The sequence below is a fragment of the Malurus melanocephalus genome, unplaced genomic scaffold (genome assembly GCF_030028575.1).
Source record: "Malurus melanocephalus ecotype Western Australia unplaced genomic scaffold, MMel_1.1 scaffold_8, whole genome shotgun sequence".
Taxonomy (NCBI): Eukaryota; Metazoa; Chordata; class Aves; order Passeriformes; family Maluridae; genus Malurus; species Malurus melanocephalus.
The window spans coordinates 3,888,900-3,908,200 of NW_026623240.1; the positions used below are offsets into that span (position 1 = coordinate 3,888,900).

General features: G+C 34.0%; 1 protein-coding gene across 1 annotated transcript in view; it reads left to right on the forward strand.

The window, feature by feature from the left end:
• ODF2L (outer dense fiber of sperm tails 2 like) overlaps nt 1–18,996 on the forward strand; it is a 20,043-nt gene extending 1,047 nt beyond the window's left edge. The window contains exons 2-15 of the mRNA XM_057374491.1: nt 503–613; nt 3,580–3,642; nt 3,878–3,949; nt 5,662–5,778; nt 8,588–8,773; nt 10,078–10,187; nt 10,957–11,092; nt 11,663–11,773; nt 12,969–13,073; nt 13,694–13,840; nt 15,755–15,840; nt 15,925–16,087; nt 16,997–17,122; nt 17,737–18,996. Of these exons, the coding sequence (XP_057230474.1) occupies nt 515–613; nt 3,580–3,642; nt 3,878–3,949; nt 5,662–5,778; nt 8,588–8,773; nt 10,078–10,187; nt 10,957–11,092; nt 11,663–11,773; nt 12,969–13,073; nt 13,694–13,840; nt 15,755–15,840; nt 15,925–16,087; nt 16,997–17,122; nt 17,737–17,865 (1,650 nt within the window). The 5' untranslated portion in view covers nt 503–514 and the 3' untranslated portion in view covers nt 17,866–18,996. The remainder of the gene's footprint in view (nt 1–502; nt 614–3,579; nt 3,643–3,877; nt 3,950–5,661; nt 5,779–8,587; nt 8,774–10,077; nt 10,188–10,956; nt 11,093–11,662; nt 11,774–12,968; nt 13,074–13,693; nt 13,841–15,754; nt 15,841–15,924; nt 16,088–16,996; nt 17,123–17,736) is intronic.
• Nucleotides 18,997–19,301: the final 305 nt, after the last annotated feature.

A 19,301-nucleotide genomic window follows, 5' to 3' on the forward strand; every position in this document is an offset into this window, starting at 1 on the left:
CACTGCCCCACAGGAGCGGTGCTGAGGGGACACTGCCCCACAGGAGGGGTGCTGAGGGGGGATGACCCGTGGGACCACCCAGGGGTGGGAGCCTCAGGCAGTGGGCACAGGGGTGTTTGGTGAGGTGAGAGCCCTAATGTGGGCCTGGGGTGAGGGCTGGCGTTGAGTGTCCGGTGCCCCTGAGCCTTCCCCTCTGTGCCAGGAGCATGGAAGTGGGAAACCACGGCTGCATGGTTTACTCCATCATTCGTGTGTATTCAGTTTTCTGCTGTGGAACGATTTGATTTCTGTGTACCAAATTTGTGAAYTCACAAAGTGCTGCCTAAGCAATTGGAAATTGTGAATTCTTGCGGAAGATTTCAATCGCATTACCTGTGTTACATCTTTGCTGTGAACTGGGTGTAGTTCTACTGCAGTGGGAACAGCCTGGGATGCCAGTAATGCTTCAGTTACTGATCATGGAACACCAATATATGTTGACATATACTGTCTTGTTATACAGCATTAAATCAAAATGTCGTCATCGTCATCGTCATCATCACAATCATCCTTCTCTTTAACTGTACGTGACTGTACTGCTCCTTCATTGGACTTTGATCTTCAGGAAAAGTTTGTTATTCTTCACACTGTTGAGGCAAGTTCATTCTGTTCCTCTTAGGCTTGATTTTTAAAATTATATTTACTTTGTTAACAAGGTTCAAAATATAATTCCCGGTTATAGATGTGAAGTAGGTGATATTTCAAAAGATGGCTAAGTGACAGTGCTGGGCATAGCAACAGTATAATGAAACTATGGCAAAGTTYTTATTTGTTTTCTTCTGCTACACAGATATCATAAATGAGGCATGATATTTAATCTTTCAAGGTGCAGTTTTCACTGGAAGTAATTAAATTCAAGAACTTGGTTTCGCTTGTATATCCWGGAAAAGGCTACAGAGAATTGTACTGTGTTACACAAGTTGAAGTCTGCCAGGAAATCTGATCCTGTAATAAAACAACACACACACATAAAATAAAAAAACCTCAGATGTCTGAGTCTGCTTATTTGCCTTAAGACAACAATTGGAAACAGAGCAGTCTGCATTCTGATTCTGTGAGGAAGTGATTATTTAAGTTGGGAACTTCCCAAATTTGTTACTCATTTTCTCAATTATGTCAAGGAGAATATGGATGTAAGAATATAAACTCTTAGTCTGACAAAWCTTTCTGATGGAGATGCACTTGGCACAGGTTGAGCACAGGAGAAATTGGTCCTGGTAGGTGGAGAAGGCAACACAATCCACTTCTGAAAAAGTAATGAGGAATCAGTGGAGCATTGAGTGGAGTAAACAGATRTCCTTGTGCTTGGTGAAGGCATCCATCACACTGGAGTAGAGGCAGGAGAGAGGTGTTTGGAGAAGGGGTGAAGGTGATGACAGATTCCTGGTTCTTAACGAAGAAGTGCGGGGAATGGGATGCATTTAGCCATCTGCATTTAGATGTGACTCTGGACTTGCCATGACACGGGCAGCCTGTTTTCCTGAGCAGCTCTGTCTGGTGAGAAGTTTTCCAAACTGGGAAAAGAGGAAATCCATTGCTGCCTCCAAACTGAAAGAAGTCTGCTGTGAAAAACTTYAACATTGGTATCTGAGCAGGTCTTGGCCTCCATCTTAACTGAGGTAGTCTATTTGCCATTGCCTTGTAGATTAGGCGTGTTCTGTGACAAACTCTTGGAGGGTACATCAATGATATCACAATGATACCCTTGTTGAACGTCCTAAATGTTTCTTTGATCTTTAAACTCTCTCTTAAAGKACTCTCTTGAGGGGGTGAAATGTTTTATGTTGATATCCTTGAATTAGCAATATCAGTRACCTAACTGTGAGTGAAACTAATTGTTATGTAATTATGAATGCTATTTCAGGGAAAAGCACGTGTGCCATCTGGAAAAMCAGGAAAACTCTGTTCACTGACTCAGGCATATAAAAAGGGTTCTCATAGAACTACAAAAGCCATCCAAGATGAAAAATATTTTCCTGATAWGAGTGAAGAATCTGACAGTCTAGAACACCAAGTAAGAAAATATGTCAGACATAAACATAGAGCAATGTAAATGTAGGTTTCTTACACAAGTCTGAAGAAAACATTTAGTCATATAATCTCCTTTAATAGAYATATTGAGGGGAAGATTTTTGTAATGAACTGTGCACTACAAAATTTCCTAAGAATTTGGATGAGTTTGTTGAACTATGTTCGTTAAAACAGGAGGTGGAACTGAATTRATTCCTGTGTAATAATAGACATGTGGAACTCACATGTGGAACTCACACGAAAACCTGATGGAGTGAAGAATGTAGACTTAAAATTAAATATAGTTTGTCRTTAATGACTTTCTTAACTCTGTTTCAGAAGCCAACAAAGATGGATGTCTATTCTGAACTTTATTTTTAATTTTGAAGATAATCTTTATTTTCAGGTTTTCATAAACAATGCTAGTTGTTTGACAAGCATGCATCTTTCTACTGATCATTCAACAAAATGACAGAAAGTTCATAAAGAACAAACTGTGGGGAAAACAATTTCATGAGTATGGAAAGATGGTACAAGTAATTTAGGTTTCTAATCACTTCTCAATTCTGGAAAGCCTTCTAAGTATTTTTGCTGATAAATTCRTGTCAGGTCAAAAACAGCATTCCTGTTTATATGTTATTTTTTGCTGATAGAAAATCTGACTCAGTGTAGTCAGGAAAGATTAGGACTTCTACTGAATACAATATTTATAAATTTACTATGCATGCAAAGGTGGAAACCAGGGTGCAGACTTGAGGTCCATGTCCTGACTTTACAGATAGGCACAGGATTGAAATTACAGAACATTATGAGGAACTACATGCAGGCCAGGATAAGATGAAGGAGTTGTAGTGAAATTTGGATGCCAAAGTTTCCAACTTGAGTTTGTGGTTTATTTTCTAATTAGTGAAATTAAGTTATGAAAATGTTTGGGATTCACAGTCTGAAAGCCACACAAGTCTACTTTTTTTTTTTTTTTTTTTTCTTAAATAGAAAGTTATGTGCATGCACACACAATTGGAGATTTTAACAAATTTAGTTGACAATATCATAGGCACATAAATTGTAGAAAGAGTTAATGCAAATTGATTTTTGTAATCTTCCAGCTTATGTTTTCTGGTTTATCTTCAAATTCTCCTTACTAACTGAGGTTCCTGAAAGGCTTTAGAACATAATAATAGTCTTAATATTAGTCTTTGAAATATGGTCAGTTCTTCAAATGCTTTTACCATTTAACTATATACTTAAATAATACTTATGGTATTTAGAGTCATTCTAACTAAAAAAAAAGAAATAAATAGGTATATAGAATAATCCCGGTTTGTTTTCTTCAGCTACAAAGTTCTGTGACAAAACAAATTGAATCTTTAGTGTTTAAACCACTAAGTAGCTTGTGAGTATGTGGGCTTTTATACTGATGTGTACCAGATTTGAAAATATAACAAATTATATGTAATCAATTAAAAATCATTGAAAAAGTGCTAAACCAGTTATAATCAGAAGAAATTTTTAATGTTTCCTGTGTTGCAGTTAAACAGTAAAAGCATTGACACTTGGACGCAGAAGCTAAGTGAAAATGAAATTCAGAATACTGTAAGTAAATGAAAATTTCATTCTCTTTGTTTTATGCTGTACATCTGAAATTGGCTACCTTATAGGGTCATAAAATTTCCAGTAACAGTGGCCAAATGGGACTAATTGTAGTTTACCATCACAAAACTGAGTCTTAGTTTTACATCTGAAATCTTYATAAATGTTCATTACTGATGCATTGTTGTATACAGGTGTTAAAATAATTTCTTTTGGGTTTTTTTTCCCCCTCATGAAGAGTCTCAGGAAAAAAATACTTGAAACGGAGAAAGAGATTCARGAACTTTCATCCATGCTTCAGTGCGAAAAAGTGAGTGACCAGTTCTGTTGGAATGAATTCTTCCAATGTACTAGATTCTTAATTACAAAATAAAAATTTTCAGTAAAACACTTATTTCAAAGACCTATGAAAAAAAATAAAATCCTGAAAGGTATTTCTTACAGAAATGTCTTAAAACCATCAAAACTGTACTCAAGSCAACTAAGGATACAGATATACATTAATATCCTAAGGTTCAGGGAARGGCACACATCCAGATTAATGGCTTTTGACTGGTTTGCAGTGGTTTTAGGAAAAAAGTACTTATGAGGAAGCAATGTGGAGTAAGAGAAAGATACAGTTCACAGTTAGTTTCCATGTTTTTTTAAGGAAAGGTAGTACAGACAGGAGCACTAATGCAATCAAAGGCTCTCAAGAGCTCATTCATTCTTTACACCAAAAGAAGGGGCTCAGTKCAAAAACCAACACTGGAGGAAGAAATTGTCTGTTCTGTATGAGAAGGTGCTGTACAAGTTTGAAAATTGTGTTGCTGGTAGTTTGGCAATCTGTATTACAGATTGARTACCTACAGTGCACTTCATGTGTATGCAATGCAGCATGGTTCAGCATTAGTGAGGGACAGAATAGACTCAGTTAAACTTTTAAAGGGGGGACTGTGGTGTACTTTGATAATAGTAACTCTGTGAGGGTTTTTAAGAGCCATGGTTCTTTACGAGTTTTTTTTTTTCCCTTGAGAACATATCACTTGGCTGCCAGATAAACATAATCAGCTGGTCATAATAGAGGAGCCTGTGGCAGTTCTTGTCTTTATCTTAAAGTGAAGGAGCACATTTTAATAGAAAAATCTTTTTGCTTGAGAATGGAAATGCTGAACAGAAAAGCCTACAAAGATTCTGAAGATCCCAGTGCCAGCAGTCCTCAATGTTGATGGGATCTATGTGGCATACCATGCATTGACTAGAGACCTACCTAATACTGAACAWTTTAAGGTGCCCAGCATCTGAAAGAATAAATTATTTTCTATGCTATCCACCTGTTCCTTCTTACATTAATTTCTGTAAATGGCATTTTCACCAACACTTGACTTGAATCGGTCTTTCTCACTGACATCTATAATGAACACTTGCACTGGTACATTCTTTTAGTCTATTTTACTCTATACTGGTAAGACAGTACTTTTCTACCTTATTTATTCTTACTTAGAATGAGCCAAAGGAATCAAGTTGAAAGAAATTTCACAGAATCATTTGACCCTTCTGGGGACTTCTGGTGACATAAGTTGCTTCTTCCCTTATGATTTACATATCCCTCAAAATTAAAGTTTGAATTAAATGTATCAATGCTTCTAATAGCAGATGCTATTTGGAATTTAATSAAGGTCAGTTTAGGTCTAATTAGTCAGAGCACAGCTGATCAGTGTGGCTTAATGTTAGTCATCCTGCTAGCTGGATGCCTTTGCTCAACCTGGACTTCTGASTTCATGCATCCGGGCCTTATTCCTAGTTAAACCCAGATTAAATATGATGCAATAATTACRCATAAATTGTTTCAAGACGGTGATTTCTGTTTAACAGTAACACAATTAGTAGCAAGTTACTGCTTGTAAATATCCTTATAGAGCATGTTTTATCTTTTCCAGGTTTCGAGGATATTCAAATGTCAGTTAGAAACTACGGCAAAGTAGAAAAAATAGAGCATAATAAAGCATACTCAATAGATTGGTGTTTGTTTGTCTTTCTTAGAGAAACATACAGAGACGAAAACAGCTGTCAAGATCAGTAAAGGAAGTACAAGTTCACCTGCAGTGTCAGATTGAAAGAAAAGAAGCAGAAAATAATGAAATAAGAGCGAAAATACAGGTCAAAATATTTTTACTTGTGTTTCAATTTATTGGAAAAAATTAGCAAAACCTTACTGTGGCCTGTTTTGAAATCAAATTCTTGGTAAAAGAAAAATCCAAAACAGTTAAAATCATAAGTATTTACATTTTGCAAGATCTGGCTGACCACATTATTTTGATTGCAAGGTTGTTTTTTWGGTTTTTTTCTTCTTTTCTTAAYTTGTGCACAATTGTACAGTTCCAGTGAAAAGTGTAAAGTGAAACATGCAYAGGAGAGTTTGCACTCACTTAACTGCACTGCCTAGAAGACAGTSTCCATACAGTCAAGAGAAAGAGATAGGCAAGTCCCTATGGTGACTTTCTGTTCTAAGAGAATGGTGAGAGCCACATCCTGTTTCTTCTTACTGTCTGTGGAAGAATCACTAAGTCTCTTAATACTGACTGAAAGTGAAGCACTTAGGACTAATGTCTAATCTCGTTTAAGGCAGGCTGAATTATTTCCATTTTCTGTTCTGAAAAGCACGAGTTAAATTTGGGCATTTGTATCAGTTACTGGCTTTAGAAAAAAATAAGGAGGAGGTCATGTGTGAGGGGCTGGAGCTGTATGTGGCCTTGGAATACAGTATATTAAACTAGTCAAGCACATAGGCATGAATGAGAAAACATTGACTAAAAAGAATGTRTTTGTAATTTCCAAACATTTTTTTACTAGCATGCATCTCCTGTTAATTGTATAATTTGAAATTTTTGCATAACCTGTATCARGGCTACTTCAAATCATGTCTATGTCTGCATAAATGCCTCATGTTTTCTTCTAAATAAAAATGCTTTCTTGTTCTATCTAGTACAATTATAGAATTCCRACAATGTTTTTATTAGATAAAATAACTCGATACGTAGTTATATTTTCATTCAATCTCTATTCAATTTTTGTTGACTTTCACAAATTTCTGAAATAATTTGCTAGCTTAAATCCTAGTGTTGATTTTGTTAATATCTAAACAAAAGCTAGCAAAAAGTTTAGCATTACCCWTATGAAATTAGTACTCAATTTGAATTTATCTCAGCCACTGACTASTGCCCACAGGACTTATTCTTAGTGTGATTCTGACCCCCTGTGGTTATAATAGGGGATGGCAGCTGTTACACCAACAGTTAAAGAAATCCRCACACAGAGCGAGATTTCCTATTTGCTATGTTTATTGAAGGTGTTTATCCASCACCTCTAGCCTCATCTTTGTTTATTATAAATGCCCTGTAGGCATTTATATAGGACGAAGTTGTACATATTTYGGGGTTTTTAGATAATTTCATTTTTTGAGGTAGTACCTTTTCCTTTTTGTTAATGCCAGTACCTGAGACCATCCTTTACTTGGAAAAAACACATATATTTTGCTTTGATTGTGTAAACGTTTTGGGGCCATTAGCAGRACCTATACAGAGAGATATCCCCTCATGCATCATATACATATTTTATAGCAACTRGCAATGAGTACCTTGAATTAGGCTGGTACGTTCACATAGGCAGTAGCTGAGTAGTTGGTCTTTATTCATGTAGTACATAATGTAATGTCTGAGCTAGGCTAAAAAGAAGGAAACAAATGCATCAATCATTTCTACAATTAGSAAATTTATCCCTGAACTGAGAAATTTATTTATACTGCTGGCTCACCTACGTTTCTGGAGTTTGGAGGAAGAATAATAATAAGATATGTTAATAACATTTACACTTGTCTTTATGAAATTAATTGTCTATTGGTAGCTTGGTCATTTTTGATAAATGGATCTGAGATCTCCTTGAAACAGAATCTCTTAATGAACATCATCATGTAGTGTTTTRTGTCTTTATTACTTTCCATTCATATTTATGTGGTATGTAGATGAAAAATACAAAAGTCATGAAGTTAGACAGATCAGCTTCCTGGATGGTATGGGATCAGTATTCTGTCTTCATCAGAGTCATGTAAACATCTAGTTAGTCAGAAATAATAACAGCAATAGAAAAGATAAGATAATGACAGTTGTAGAACCCAGTTCCCATCTTGACTCCTTTGTATATGATCACAATATTATTAAGTGGATTAAAACGCATTGCTACTTCATTGTTTCCCAAAAATAGATTCTTCATTAAACAAATCTATGTCATTAATGCAGTGGGGCCATTTTATGCATGGAAAAAATTAAGGGGTCTTGCAAATAAATGGTATATTGTCACAGTTGCTCAGTAATCACAGACCGTATTGTAATACATATAATCAAGGAAAAGATCCCAGCCTTTCTTAGCTTCCTGACTTTGAAAAACACAAATCCAAGATAGTGACTTTTATATTAAAATTTAATATACAGTCATACAGCCTGTCTCCAGACACAGTAGKGAGTGTGTCACTAGATTCAGAGCACATACTCTAATACATCAGTGCATATCATTGGTAGCACCATTAAGATGATAATCTTTACAGAAATACTCTGATGAAACCATTTATTTTCCTCCTCATAAATGGGTTTAACATCCATGCCATGTCTTCTACCTTGAAATTCTGCATTCATTTCCAAGAGCACTCAGAGATGGTTAGATTGCTCTTTCCCCTTACTCCTGCCTACACCTGCACTTTCTCAGCATTTTCTCTTCATCTTTGTAATGACTTTATCTCTGTATTTTCTTGTCTACTGTTGTACCTAGTTAGCTTCTTGTATCAACCAAAAGATTTGAGATACCAAGATAATATGGAAACAGATTATAAATGTAACTGCTCTTCCCAATTATTTTATATCACTAAATTATCTGTAAGGTTTAGAATTTGAAGAGTTGACATTTAATTATGCTGCAGACTCTAGAAAAGAAAATAGCAGAGTGGAAACGCAAAATTGAAGACTGCAAAATCCAGAAGTTAGCTTTAAAGGAAACAAGTGAGCAAAAGAAGATTGCTCTGAAAAAAGCAATAAGGTCCCAGGAACAAAGAGCTCAGCGCTTTGAAGCAGCTGTGAAAGATCTAACCTCTAAAATAAGAGAACATGTGAGTGACTATGCTGTGACAAATGTTGTGTTGTATTGTCTGAAATTTTACAATTGCAAGACTTACACCTGTGGAAAATATAAAAGGTTTTTGATCATGCTGTGCTTGTATGTCTTTTGTTTCATTGCTCATTTGTTAAGGAAAAGGTTGCTATTACTATTAAATTAAAAGGTTGCTGCTACTATTAACTGCCTTGGTTTTGTCAAAATTTGGTGGTTGTCTTAAGTTCTGAGTCTTAAGTTGTATATTTCAAACCGTGGGAAGTAAGAGAGTTCTCATCAGCTTTTGGTTAAACCTCTCCTGGTCTTCCTGTTACTCCTCTGTGGATAAGCACTGACTAACTCAGAAATCCAGTGTACTAACTGAGAATTCATGACTGAGGTTTGAAGTTTTAGTTTTCTTTATTTATTATTATGTGATGTCTCGTGGTTACTTAGCTTTCTGTTTCTAAGCTGCTTGCTCCAAACCTTTTCAAAATCCAAGTATAAAACTTCTTCCTTAATCCAAGTTGTTCCTTGGAATCTGGCTCTACCTATCAATAGTTTGTATTTGTTCAAAAATGTCAGGTGCACAAAACTGTGTTTGTTGCCCCATTTGGATTTCCKAATAAGAATATGTATTCATACAATATGCTTTGTAATAATTTTGGATATGTTATTAAAGATATATTTTTCCACTTAGTGTACCAGGAGAAGATTAATAACGGTTTTAGTATTTTTGGATCTTTGTGAGAAGACAGTAGTGTATCTTCAAGTAAAATTAGCAGTACAGAGGGACAGCAACTAACTCCTGAACTTCTGATGTTTTGTAGTCACACTGTTGTTTTCTTCCTCATTGCATGTATTGGTTAATTRTCTATATTCCTTTAATGGATTTTAGTTAATGTTTCATTTCTTACCTAGTTAGTATTTTTCATGCTTAAAATATTTTGGCGCATTTTTATTTGTTCATTAATTTGTGTAATTTATATGTAGTTGAGATATATTGAAGACAATTTTTTATTTGAAGATTGTCATCTTACATTTTGAAATGTTACTTTCTATGGTTGACATACAGTACCAGTGTTTAACTGCATCTCTGCCTTGAAAGTAAGTCTGTACTTAGACTTTGATTTTTTAAAAATGTGGGTAATTCTGCTGATTTTATTTTTAGATGAGAGAAAATTTGTATTGTTTTGTACAAGGAGATCAAATAAAACTATCTTATATTAAATAGCTCTTGTCTTTAGAAAAATTTCTAGAATTAAATGGCATTCTTCAGTGGCATTCTTTYGTTACATAATTTATAATTTCTACGTTCTCTAGGAAGTCAAACTGTGTGAGATATTGTCAGCTTCTGATGTCTGGAAAAAAAGGCATGATAGAATAGTAGAAGAAAAGACAATTCTAGAAGTTCAAATACAAGATCTTGAGAAGTAAGTCAGACTGTATATTTTTTGTTTATTTCTGTAGTTACAGTGTTAATGTTTAGTGCAATACTCAGAGTTTATTAATATTTTCAAATTCTAWGCAGAATTTAGAAGTTGAAAAAGAACAAATTTAAGATTTTTTGCCTGCTCTCTGTTGCATTTCACATCTTCTAAAACTGTATTCCCCTTTACCAGTAAGGAACATATTCTTTTCCCTGCATACTTCTGATTAGCCTGGACTTGCTAGCAGCTGCTATACTACCTCCACATAAAAACTACTTATTTAATAACTGATTCAATAGCTTGAGTGTTAACCCTTGTRTTTACAGAATAGAAAAAGGTTCTTTGGCTTCTAGTTCCTATTTCAGACTAGTGATGGCAAAATTATTTCAGTTCCAATAATGTCTCACCTCACTACAGGATAGAGAAGGGTTCTCAGATGCCCATTTGAACAGTTTACTCACGTAAAGAAAAGCAGAATRAAATTACCCAACCAATTATCCAATTGTATAGTGTGCATATACATGGGGTCTCTTGAAATTATGRTTTGGTGTTCTATAATTGAGCTGGAACCCCTTCCTTGGAGTAGAAACTCWCCTCTTTCAGAGAGTTTATTTCAGTAGATACTCCTTTCTTTGGTTGCATTCCCCCTTTTATTTATGTATATGTATATAAACATATAAACAATGAAGGAGAATGTGTTGAAGTTTAATTCATTTTCATGGTGAGAGCTTTAAAAGCATTGTATATTATAGAGAATTTCTTGCCTAACAAGACAGATCACAGGCCTGACAGAACACATTGAAAGAAGGGAGAAATGGAGAAGAAACTCAGAGGAGGAAATTCTTAGAAACCTAAATTCTGTTAACTCTGAAAATGAGAAGATTTACCTTGAAAACAGAAACTTAGAGGTGAGCATATAAATKATTGTTGAATGGCTTTACATTTCTCATACAGTAAAGAAGTAACCACATTAATTCTCTTTGGATCTTCTTTCTAGAGAYCTCAAACCAGTAGAATAAAGTTTGCTATCCATTTATAATAGTCAGGGTAAATGAGACATTGRAAAGTTTTCAGGGGAAATTTATAGCAAAGCTAGGGACAGGGTTATCTGATGATATATCTGCTTAATCAGGATGCTATTTATTTTACTGTTAGTAAATGCACAATTGCATAAGTAGATTTATTTCTATTATGTTTCTTAAGATTCCTTTCAAAGAAAGAGTTTATCAAAGAACTGAGTTTATCTCAAATATTAATTTCAATTTTGAAATAGCTTACAGGTTTTGTATTGTATGTATCCTCAGATATAAATGTTCTCATGAGCTGACAAAGAAACTATGGACTATCATTTTTGTTTGACAGAAAGAATATTTATGTTACTCTTCCTAATGCCTGCAGGTCACYTGCTGGTAATATTGTAGAATGGGCTATTTTTATAACACTGGTAAAATGTTTATATGTTCTATGTTTATATCAAGGCTTCCCTTGCTGCATTGGAGAAAAGTACAATTTCTGTTGCATATGAGTTGGTGCATCTGCAAAAAAAAGCAAAGCTGCAAGAAAACCTCGTAGATCAGCATAAAAATGAGGTGACTTACCATGTCTGAAATCTTCAAGTATGTTTTTTTTAAATTTGTAAGCCGCTTTGAAGAAATTATAAAGGTTTTGTTTATAATAAACCCATTTTGTTGTCATGGTGATTGTAATATTTTAGTGATATTGAGTATGAAAGCAGAAAGTGCTACTACAAACCATTTCAAAGAATAGTCTCCACACTGTTACAAATACACATAGTCTGTTCTGAACTGTGTGAAGCTCACTTGAAGCTCATTGAAGCCAACAGTTGTAAACTTGCTTCGATAAGAWTTGCTTCCTAAAAAGCAGGTTAGTGGCCCAGTAAACTGTGTATTAAAAAAGTTAAGTTTGATTCTGATGTCTTCAGTGCATATACTGATGACATTTTACCTCTGCTTGACCATATATTATTTTCCTGTTCTTTAGAGCATATCAGTATTCAAGTAATTTCAAGAAATTCAAGTACATTCAAGCAATATATATTAGGGTAAGGGTTATGAGTATAGGGTCATATGAGTTTTTTATTTCAATAGGTAAGTCCACATTGAAAATACCGGTGAAAAAATAACCCAAATTTAAAATGGGCTTTTTATAAATTCATTTTTTGTATTTGGCTTTATTCGCATAGAAATTTTAGGCATTGATTCAAATACGTATATATTTCTGCTGTAGTATAGAYACAATTTCACAGACATTCTTCACTTATTTCTTTTTTTAAATCATTGACAAGAGAAAAGAAMGACATGATACAAAGCCAGTGAGCCTTGTCTGTGGAATGCATCATCACAATTAAAGATATTGCCAGCTTTAAAATGATAGATGTAACTACAGGSAACAGCCAGCCTTAAGCAGTGAGTGGAGTGAAATTCCCTAGCTCATAGCTGTGGTGTCTCCAGATGGGAAGTGTCCGGAATTGTTGTCTGGGGAGAGAGGTGTGAGTGACACTGGCTGCTTCTATAGCACCACTGTAGCTCATTCTCCATTGTTGATAACACACACRGCTGATATGACAATTCTCTTTACCTAGTAACCCTTTTATTTTTACTGTGACAAGTAGGATAATGAAAATAMATAACTTCAAATAATGACAAACTTTGAGATAATATTTAGAAATCAATGGTTTTCCTTTCTGCTTCATACTATGAATCTATCYTTTCTATATTTATGAAGGACCTTGCAAATGTATGTAAAAAATATATGTTGTCCTAGGTACAAAAAAGACAAATTGAAGTAGAAGAATTGAAATCCAGATATGGAACAGTCTTAAATGAAAACAAAAMAATAACAGAAAACAAATGCTTAGAAATAGATAAGGTAAGTTTTGCAGTAATAAAGAATGTTTCCAAACAATCCTGTAGGATACTGTTMTTTTCTACGTTTTTGTCATCTTATCAGAAGTCATAAGGTACTGTCTCTTGTTTTTAAATTTCTGAGAGTTTYAGTAAGTGTTATCTAAAGCTGGTGTTTTTTGGTTACTACACRACTGCAAACAAATGAGCAATGATTCCTAGTGCAATGACTGAGTAGTTGGGCTACTATTTTAGAATTCYAGAATTCTTTTATCTCTTTAAAAAAATGTGATTTTATTGTTAATGATTTTAAAACTAACTTTTTAACAGAACAGCAGTGAAAGTTGTGTAAGGAAGCAAATCTACTGTAAGTGCTTTTTTTTTTTTTTTTAAATGAACAGTTAAGATTGAGAATCCATACAGTTTTAAGAGAGTTGTAAGTTTTTCAGCAGATGTAGCTAAACACTGGAACACACCACATTGTTAAGCATCAGAAAAGAACCTGAATCTCTGTCAGTATTTTAAAAAATAGGTGATATGCAACTTGTGTAGAATTTTTATTACTTACATGAAATTCCATTAAATATTACAATAATTATTTATGGTTTTACACTTACATTTTTCTCCTGTGATGCTACTATGCAGGTGAGGGAGAAAATGGAGGCTGAGTTAAAGGATTTAAAACATGCTTGTGACTTGCTGAAAGCAGCTGAGGAAAAGCAGCAAAAGCTTATGTCCTGGGAAAAGATCCGTGCACAGAAATGCAAACCCCTCAGGGAGCTCGAGGTTCAGGTGGTTAGAACATGCTGATTTCTAAAGATAAATGAGAAAATTATGTGGAAAAAAGTCTCTGGGACATTTTTTCCTAGTGTATGGGACAGTGGTGGGGTTTCCTTCATTATTTTCTTCATAAATCAAAAGCMTCTTCTATAGAAATAGCACAGTGCAAATACAACTGTTGCCAACTATATTTATGTGAATTCATTATGTGGCAAGACTTTTTACTTTTAGAGTGAGTCTATTCTTGGTCTTCTTGAATATTTGTGTCCTGACGTATTGCAGAATTCTTCCCTTGAAATAAATGCAAGACTAAATATTGTTTGTATCTAGTAGAATGATTTAATTCTACATTAGTTTTTTTATTAACAGCTATTTCATAAACCATACAATATTTAATCAGATAAATTATATTCTTGATTATGTATACCATTTAAATTATTGTAATGTTTTGGCTGATTAAATATTTTTTAAATATGCTTTCAGAGGATAATTCCTGTTTTTTATTTAACACTAATGCTGGTATTTTCTCTATAACCTGAATATGAATATTCCTCAGTTCTTTTTTTGCTGTAACATCAATTTCAATGGCAGAATAGGTTTGGGCTTTTTTTGTTACTGTCTTTTGTCTTYTTTTTTAATGTGCTTTTGAGTTAGAAGAGCACAAATGAAAAACATTTTTAAGTTAGTAGGATGGGAAAGRGGCTTAATCATCTTGCTGTGTCAGTTGAAAAACTAGAGCTGAAGTACAGCAAGTCTCTGTGCTCCTACAGCTATTTATAAAAATAATAGATTTTGATTTTTGATTCTACCAGGAATGTTCATAAACTCTCAAGTCCATCATTGTTTTGCAAAGCATTTAAGCAATAATTAATTCTGGGGTGCAAAATTTATAGATAGTATAAAATGATGCATATAATTTTAATCTAACTACATGGGGTTTTTTTTTTAAAATGTGAAACAACCTCTTAAGTACAGCAAAATAATTGGAAATACAGTCACTAGTCTGGTGGAACAGTAGTTAAATTTCAGCATTAAGTCTTGGTGATGTCCTTTATCCTTGACTCTATGACCAGAATTCAGGAAAATGTATTTTGGAGTAATTGCTCCCTCTGCAGAAAACATCTGGGTTCTGCTGGACTAATTTCTGCTACTAAAAGTCTGCTACCTGAACAGCCTGTAGTTCTTGTAAACAAAATCAGGCAGATTAGCTCAAATTGCTGGATGGGACTGCTTGAGGTAGTTCAGATAACCATGGCAGCTCCCCCTTTAAATGATGGTGCCAGCAGGCTGTTGATGTGTTTGTTTATTGTTAACATGCTGCTGATGAGTGGTCAAAGGAGCAATAATCTCCTTGCTACTGAGGTTTGGAAGAAAACATATAAATGTTTAGCACTCTGGATACTGGGCAGGAGAAGACACTTTGTCTTCTGCTTCCTTCAGCTTCTCCTGCTCATAGACCCTTTCGAATKAATTTGATAGTCTTTTTTTGAGATTCACTTCTTTCTGAAATTCTTTGCCAGTGCTGCACTGTTCTTCTGTGATAACCATATATGTATGCAGTATTATTTTTGCTGTGACTGTATTGTGGACAGCCTATTTTTGCTGGGAGGGAGGTAGACCTGACAAACTCCTAATACACGAGGCTGCATGAGCAGCATATGGAGTTTTTTAGGACTTTGTTACCTACCAAGTTTTCAGTCTAAATTATTCACACAAAATTTTAGTCTGCTACTTTGGCCATATTTTATTAATTTTAAATACAAGACAATATTTACTTGAATAGAATATAACATTTGTCTGAATACAGCATAGCATTCATCTGAAATTATGGTTAAATCRCTTCATTAGATTTTAATAGGCAGGCTTACTTTAGTAAATTCCTGCATACAGGTCTCTTCAATTAGAAACAAACTGTCATTTTCACAGGATAACCACAGTGTAGTTCCTATAGGCAATCTTTGCCTAGAAGAAGACAACTGTAACATTCAGAAGAAATATGAAGATCTTACAAGGTAACTTTAAAAATATGATTGAAATTCATTCCTAGACCTTTCTGCTAGAGTGAATTATAATGCATGAATCTGTTTTGTGTAAAGGAAATTAGGAGAGATGGAATTTCAGAATGAAGAACTTGCTTGTCAGCTCAAAAAAGGAGATGAGAGTCTTCAATGGAGTAAATTGCAGCTTGAAGAAAAAATTGCAGAATATAATTCATTAGCCAGACAACTTGAATTTGCTTTGGAAGATGGGAGAAAAACGGTATTGGTGATTTAATACAACTCTTAATCTTGTTTGTTATTTTCTGTTTTAAAATAACAGGAAAAAAATATGCTTCAGAAAAATGATGGGACAAGACTGTTTTGCATATAGGGACTAATACAAAAAAGTTACAATGAATTTCTGCATGTTTTAAATATGGATAGAACAATTCAATTTCTTTGTCAAGTTTGTATCCTTTAATAATAAGTTTCAATGGACCAAGTTTTTCTATTAGTTTGGTTTTGAGTTTTTTTGGCAAATCTAAATGCTTTAACCACCAAAAATTAAATCCTATACATAAGGCAAAAAGTTTCTGAACAAAAGCATAATCTTACCTTTTACTTTCTTTGGTATAGAAGCCCACAAAAACTCCATTATTGAAATCCTTCTCTTTTTAAAGGAAAAGTTTGCATTCTTTCTATATTATGACAAATTTTGCCATTTGTAGAAAGGATGCAAACAGTAAATCAAATGTGAGACAAAATGTTGGAATTTAGATTGCAGTGAATTATATTAGTTCAATCAGAAAAAGTGTATGAAGTTGTAATTTCATATTAATAATGTTGAAATCAACTATCTGATTATTTCAGTACTGTCTGAGGATATCTCTTTGGTTGTGAAAAACCTAAAATTTTGCTTAACTTTAAAATGAGCTAAAAAGTGTTCCACTCCCTCTAGTATTACGTTTTTTTTCCAAAATTAAAGCATCTTTCAAATTTAGCCAGAATATTTCTCAGGTTTGCTTAATTCCTGTGCATGGGAAATAAGTATTAGATTAAAGAACAGGAAATGGAGCTATTTATGTTAAGATATAAGAAAATAATTTGATTTGGGCTTTGAGAGTAAATATATCTGTACTATGTATAATATATATATATATATATAATTTCTCTTTCATTACTTTTATAGGTAGCTGAAATACAGGAAAAAATGTCTTGCAAAGAGCAAGTCTTTCAGGCAAAACTGCTACTTCTTGAAGCTGAAGTGAAAAAGAGGCAAGAAGAAAAAAAACAATTCCTCTACTTATTTCACCATGTGAGTAAATAATGCTCCTTGTAACTTAAGAAATCACTTACCACGTTACCATTTTTAAAATAAAGTTTCATTTACTGAAAACACACTACTAATGCGGTTGATACACACTTTCCAGAACAGTAAATTAATTCAACTTGACTACTTCATACTTTTTACATTGACATTTCCCATCAACCTAACAGATGCCCAGTCTAACTAAATCACTTGAATAATACTGAGTTTATAGCTCTTATTCAGTTCAGTTTTCYCAGCAAGACAAAAAACAAAAGAAGAATATGAAGTTGTAATTTCCTTCTCAGATCAATTGTGTTCAGTAAGCATATTTAGATTTGATTAGATGCATAGAAATTCCATAGCAATGCAGTGATATCCCTTTTGTTCTATAGGYCTTTTTTTTAAATTAAGTCTATCCAAACATGTTCAGTTTGGTCCTGACAGAATAGAAACAAAAGCTTCAATCTTTTAAGGCCTGTTTTAGCACCTTTGCTTTTGTGGAACCTTTGAAAACTTTTGCAGATACATAAGGCTATAAATAATAGATCCTAGTGGTCTTAGATTATTATTTTGATTGATTTATATTTTATTTCTAAGTTCCTTTTCTCTTTTTTTATTAGAATGAAAAGCACCATGAAGCACATTTGAAAGAGCTGGAGAACAGCTTACAGAAGTCAGAATACCAGAACGAGAGYATGCAGAATTATGTGCAGTTTTTGAAAGATGCATATGTAACAATGTTTGGCTGAATTTTAAAATCTATTTTGTAGTGAAGAAACTTGTCAAGAGTTGGCTCCCAGTCTTGTTGGAAGCTCTTGAGGTCTTACACTATTTTGCCGGATTGAGTTCTATATGGTTAATTCTTCTCTAGAAAAGCATCTGCTGTGGGCAGGAGAAGGCAGGTCAGTCATTATAAAAATCCTACTGGCTGGTCACATGTGGGAAATTGAGCTGATATTATTGATATAAGCAATTGCATTATCCAAGGCACAGCAGTGYAAAGGCTGAGTGTGTGACAGTAGTGGCAGGTGTGCAGGTGAGGGGTACACACACAAAACTGGTCCTGGGCTGTAAATGTCCTGGGCTGTAAAATGTTATATGTGTCCTTTTAGTCCATGGTAAATGCRGGTGATCACAGGTTATCTTTCAATTCAGTGCTATCTAACCTATAAAGACAGGCTAAAATTTAGATCATTAGGTTCTTTCCCTTTTTTCCCTGCAGTTTTGCACCACTATTGCACACGCTGCTGCACTACATGGGTGAGTTGCCACCACAAGGCTGTCCCATCCAGTCTTTTTCCTCTACATGTCACTATGCTCAGGAATATACTATAGTAACAATTTATAAATATGAGATAGGAAAATATTTTAAATATTATAAATACAGGTATAGTTTAAAGTCTTAATGTGCAGATACAACCAAATGACACAGCCCCAGTAAGATATTTAAGTATTTGTCTGAGTTCAAGAGCTGCTGTTGAGTAAAACTGATTTGTGCCTCAGGTAAAACATGTGTAAATATTCAGCTGATATGGGACTAATACAAAAAACAATTCTGAATTTAGTTTGAATTTTAAATTCTAATTGGTTTTGTAGATATATGCTGGGATATGTTTTTGGAAAAGTAATACATTCACTTAAATATATGTGATTTACAAGGTGTACTTAAATAATATATACTTTTTGACTGAAAACATCAATTAGTTCATGCATGGACAATACCTGTCCTAGATCACTGTTAGTTATTAGTAAAGCGTTAAATACTGACTTTTTTTGTCTTTCRCAAGTGCTTATCCATCCTAACAAATACTGACATGTGCTAATGATCTGCTTCTGTGAACTTTTTAAAAATAAAATTATCATTTATTAGATGTGACATGTTAGTAGCAGATATTTCTTCTAAATTTTGGGTGGGGGGGGTTGCATTACATACACATGCACACAAATATTTGTGTTCATTTAGTTCTGATTGTGCTTCTTAYAAAATACCAAAACCTTTTTGAAAGCCAGCATGTATGAAGCAGAGTTCAGAAATAAATTGTTCAATCCATTTGACGAATGGTTTGCCAAAGCTCACACTGAAAACTGCTTTTCATTGAGTCGTGATACAAAGAAGTACAGCAACATGATTTCAGCCTATATTTTTCTATCCAGGCAATTAGATTTCCCCCCGTTTTTTTAGTTA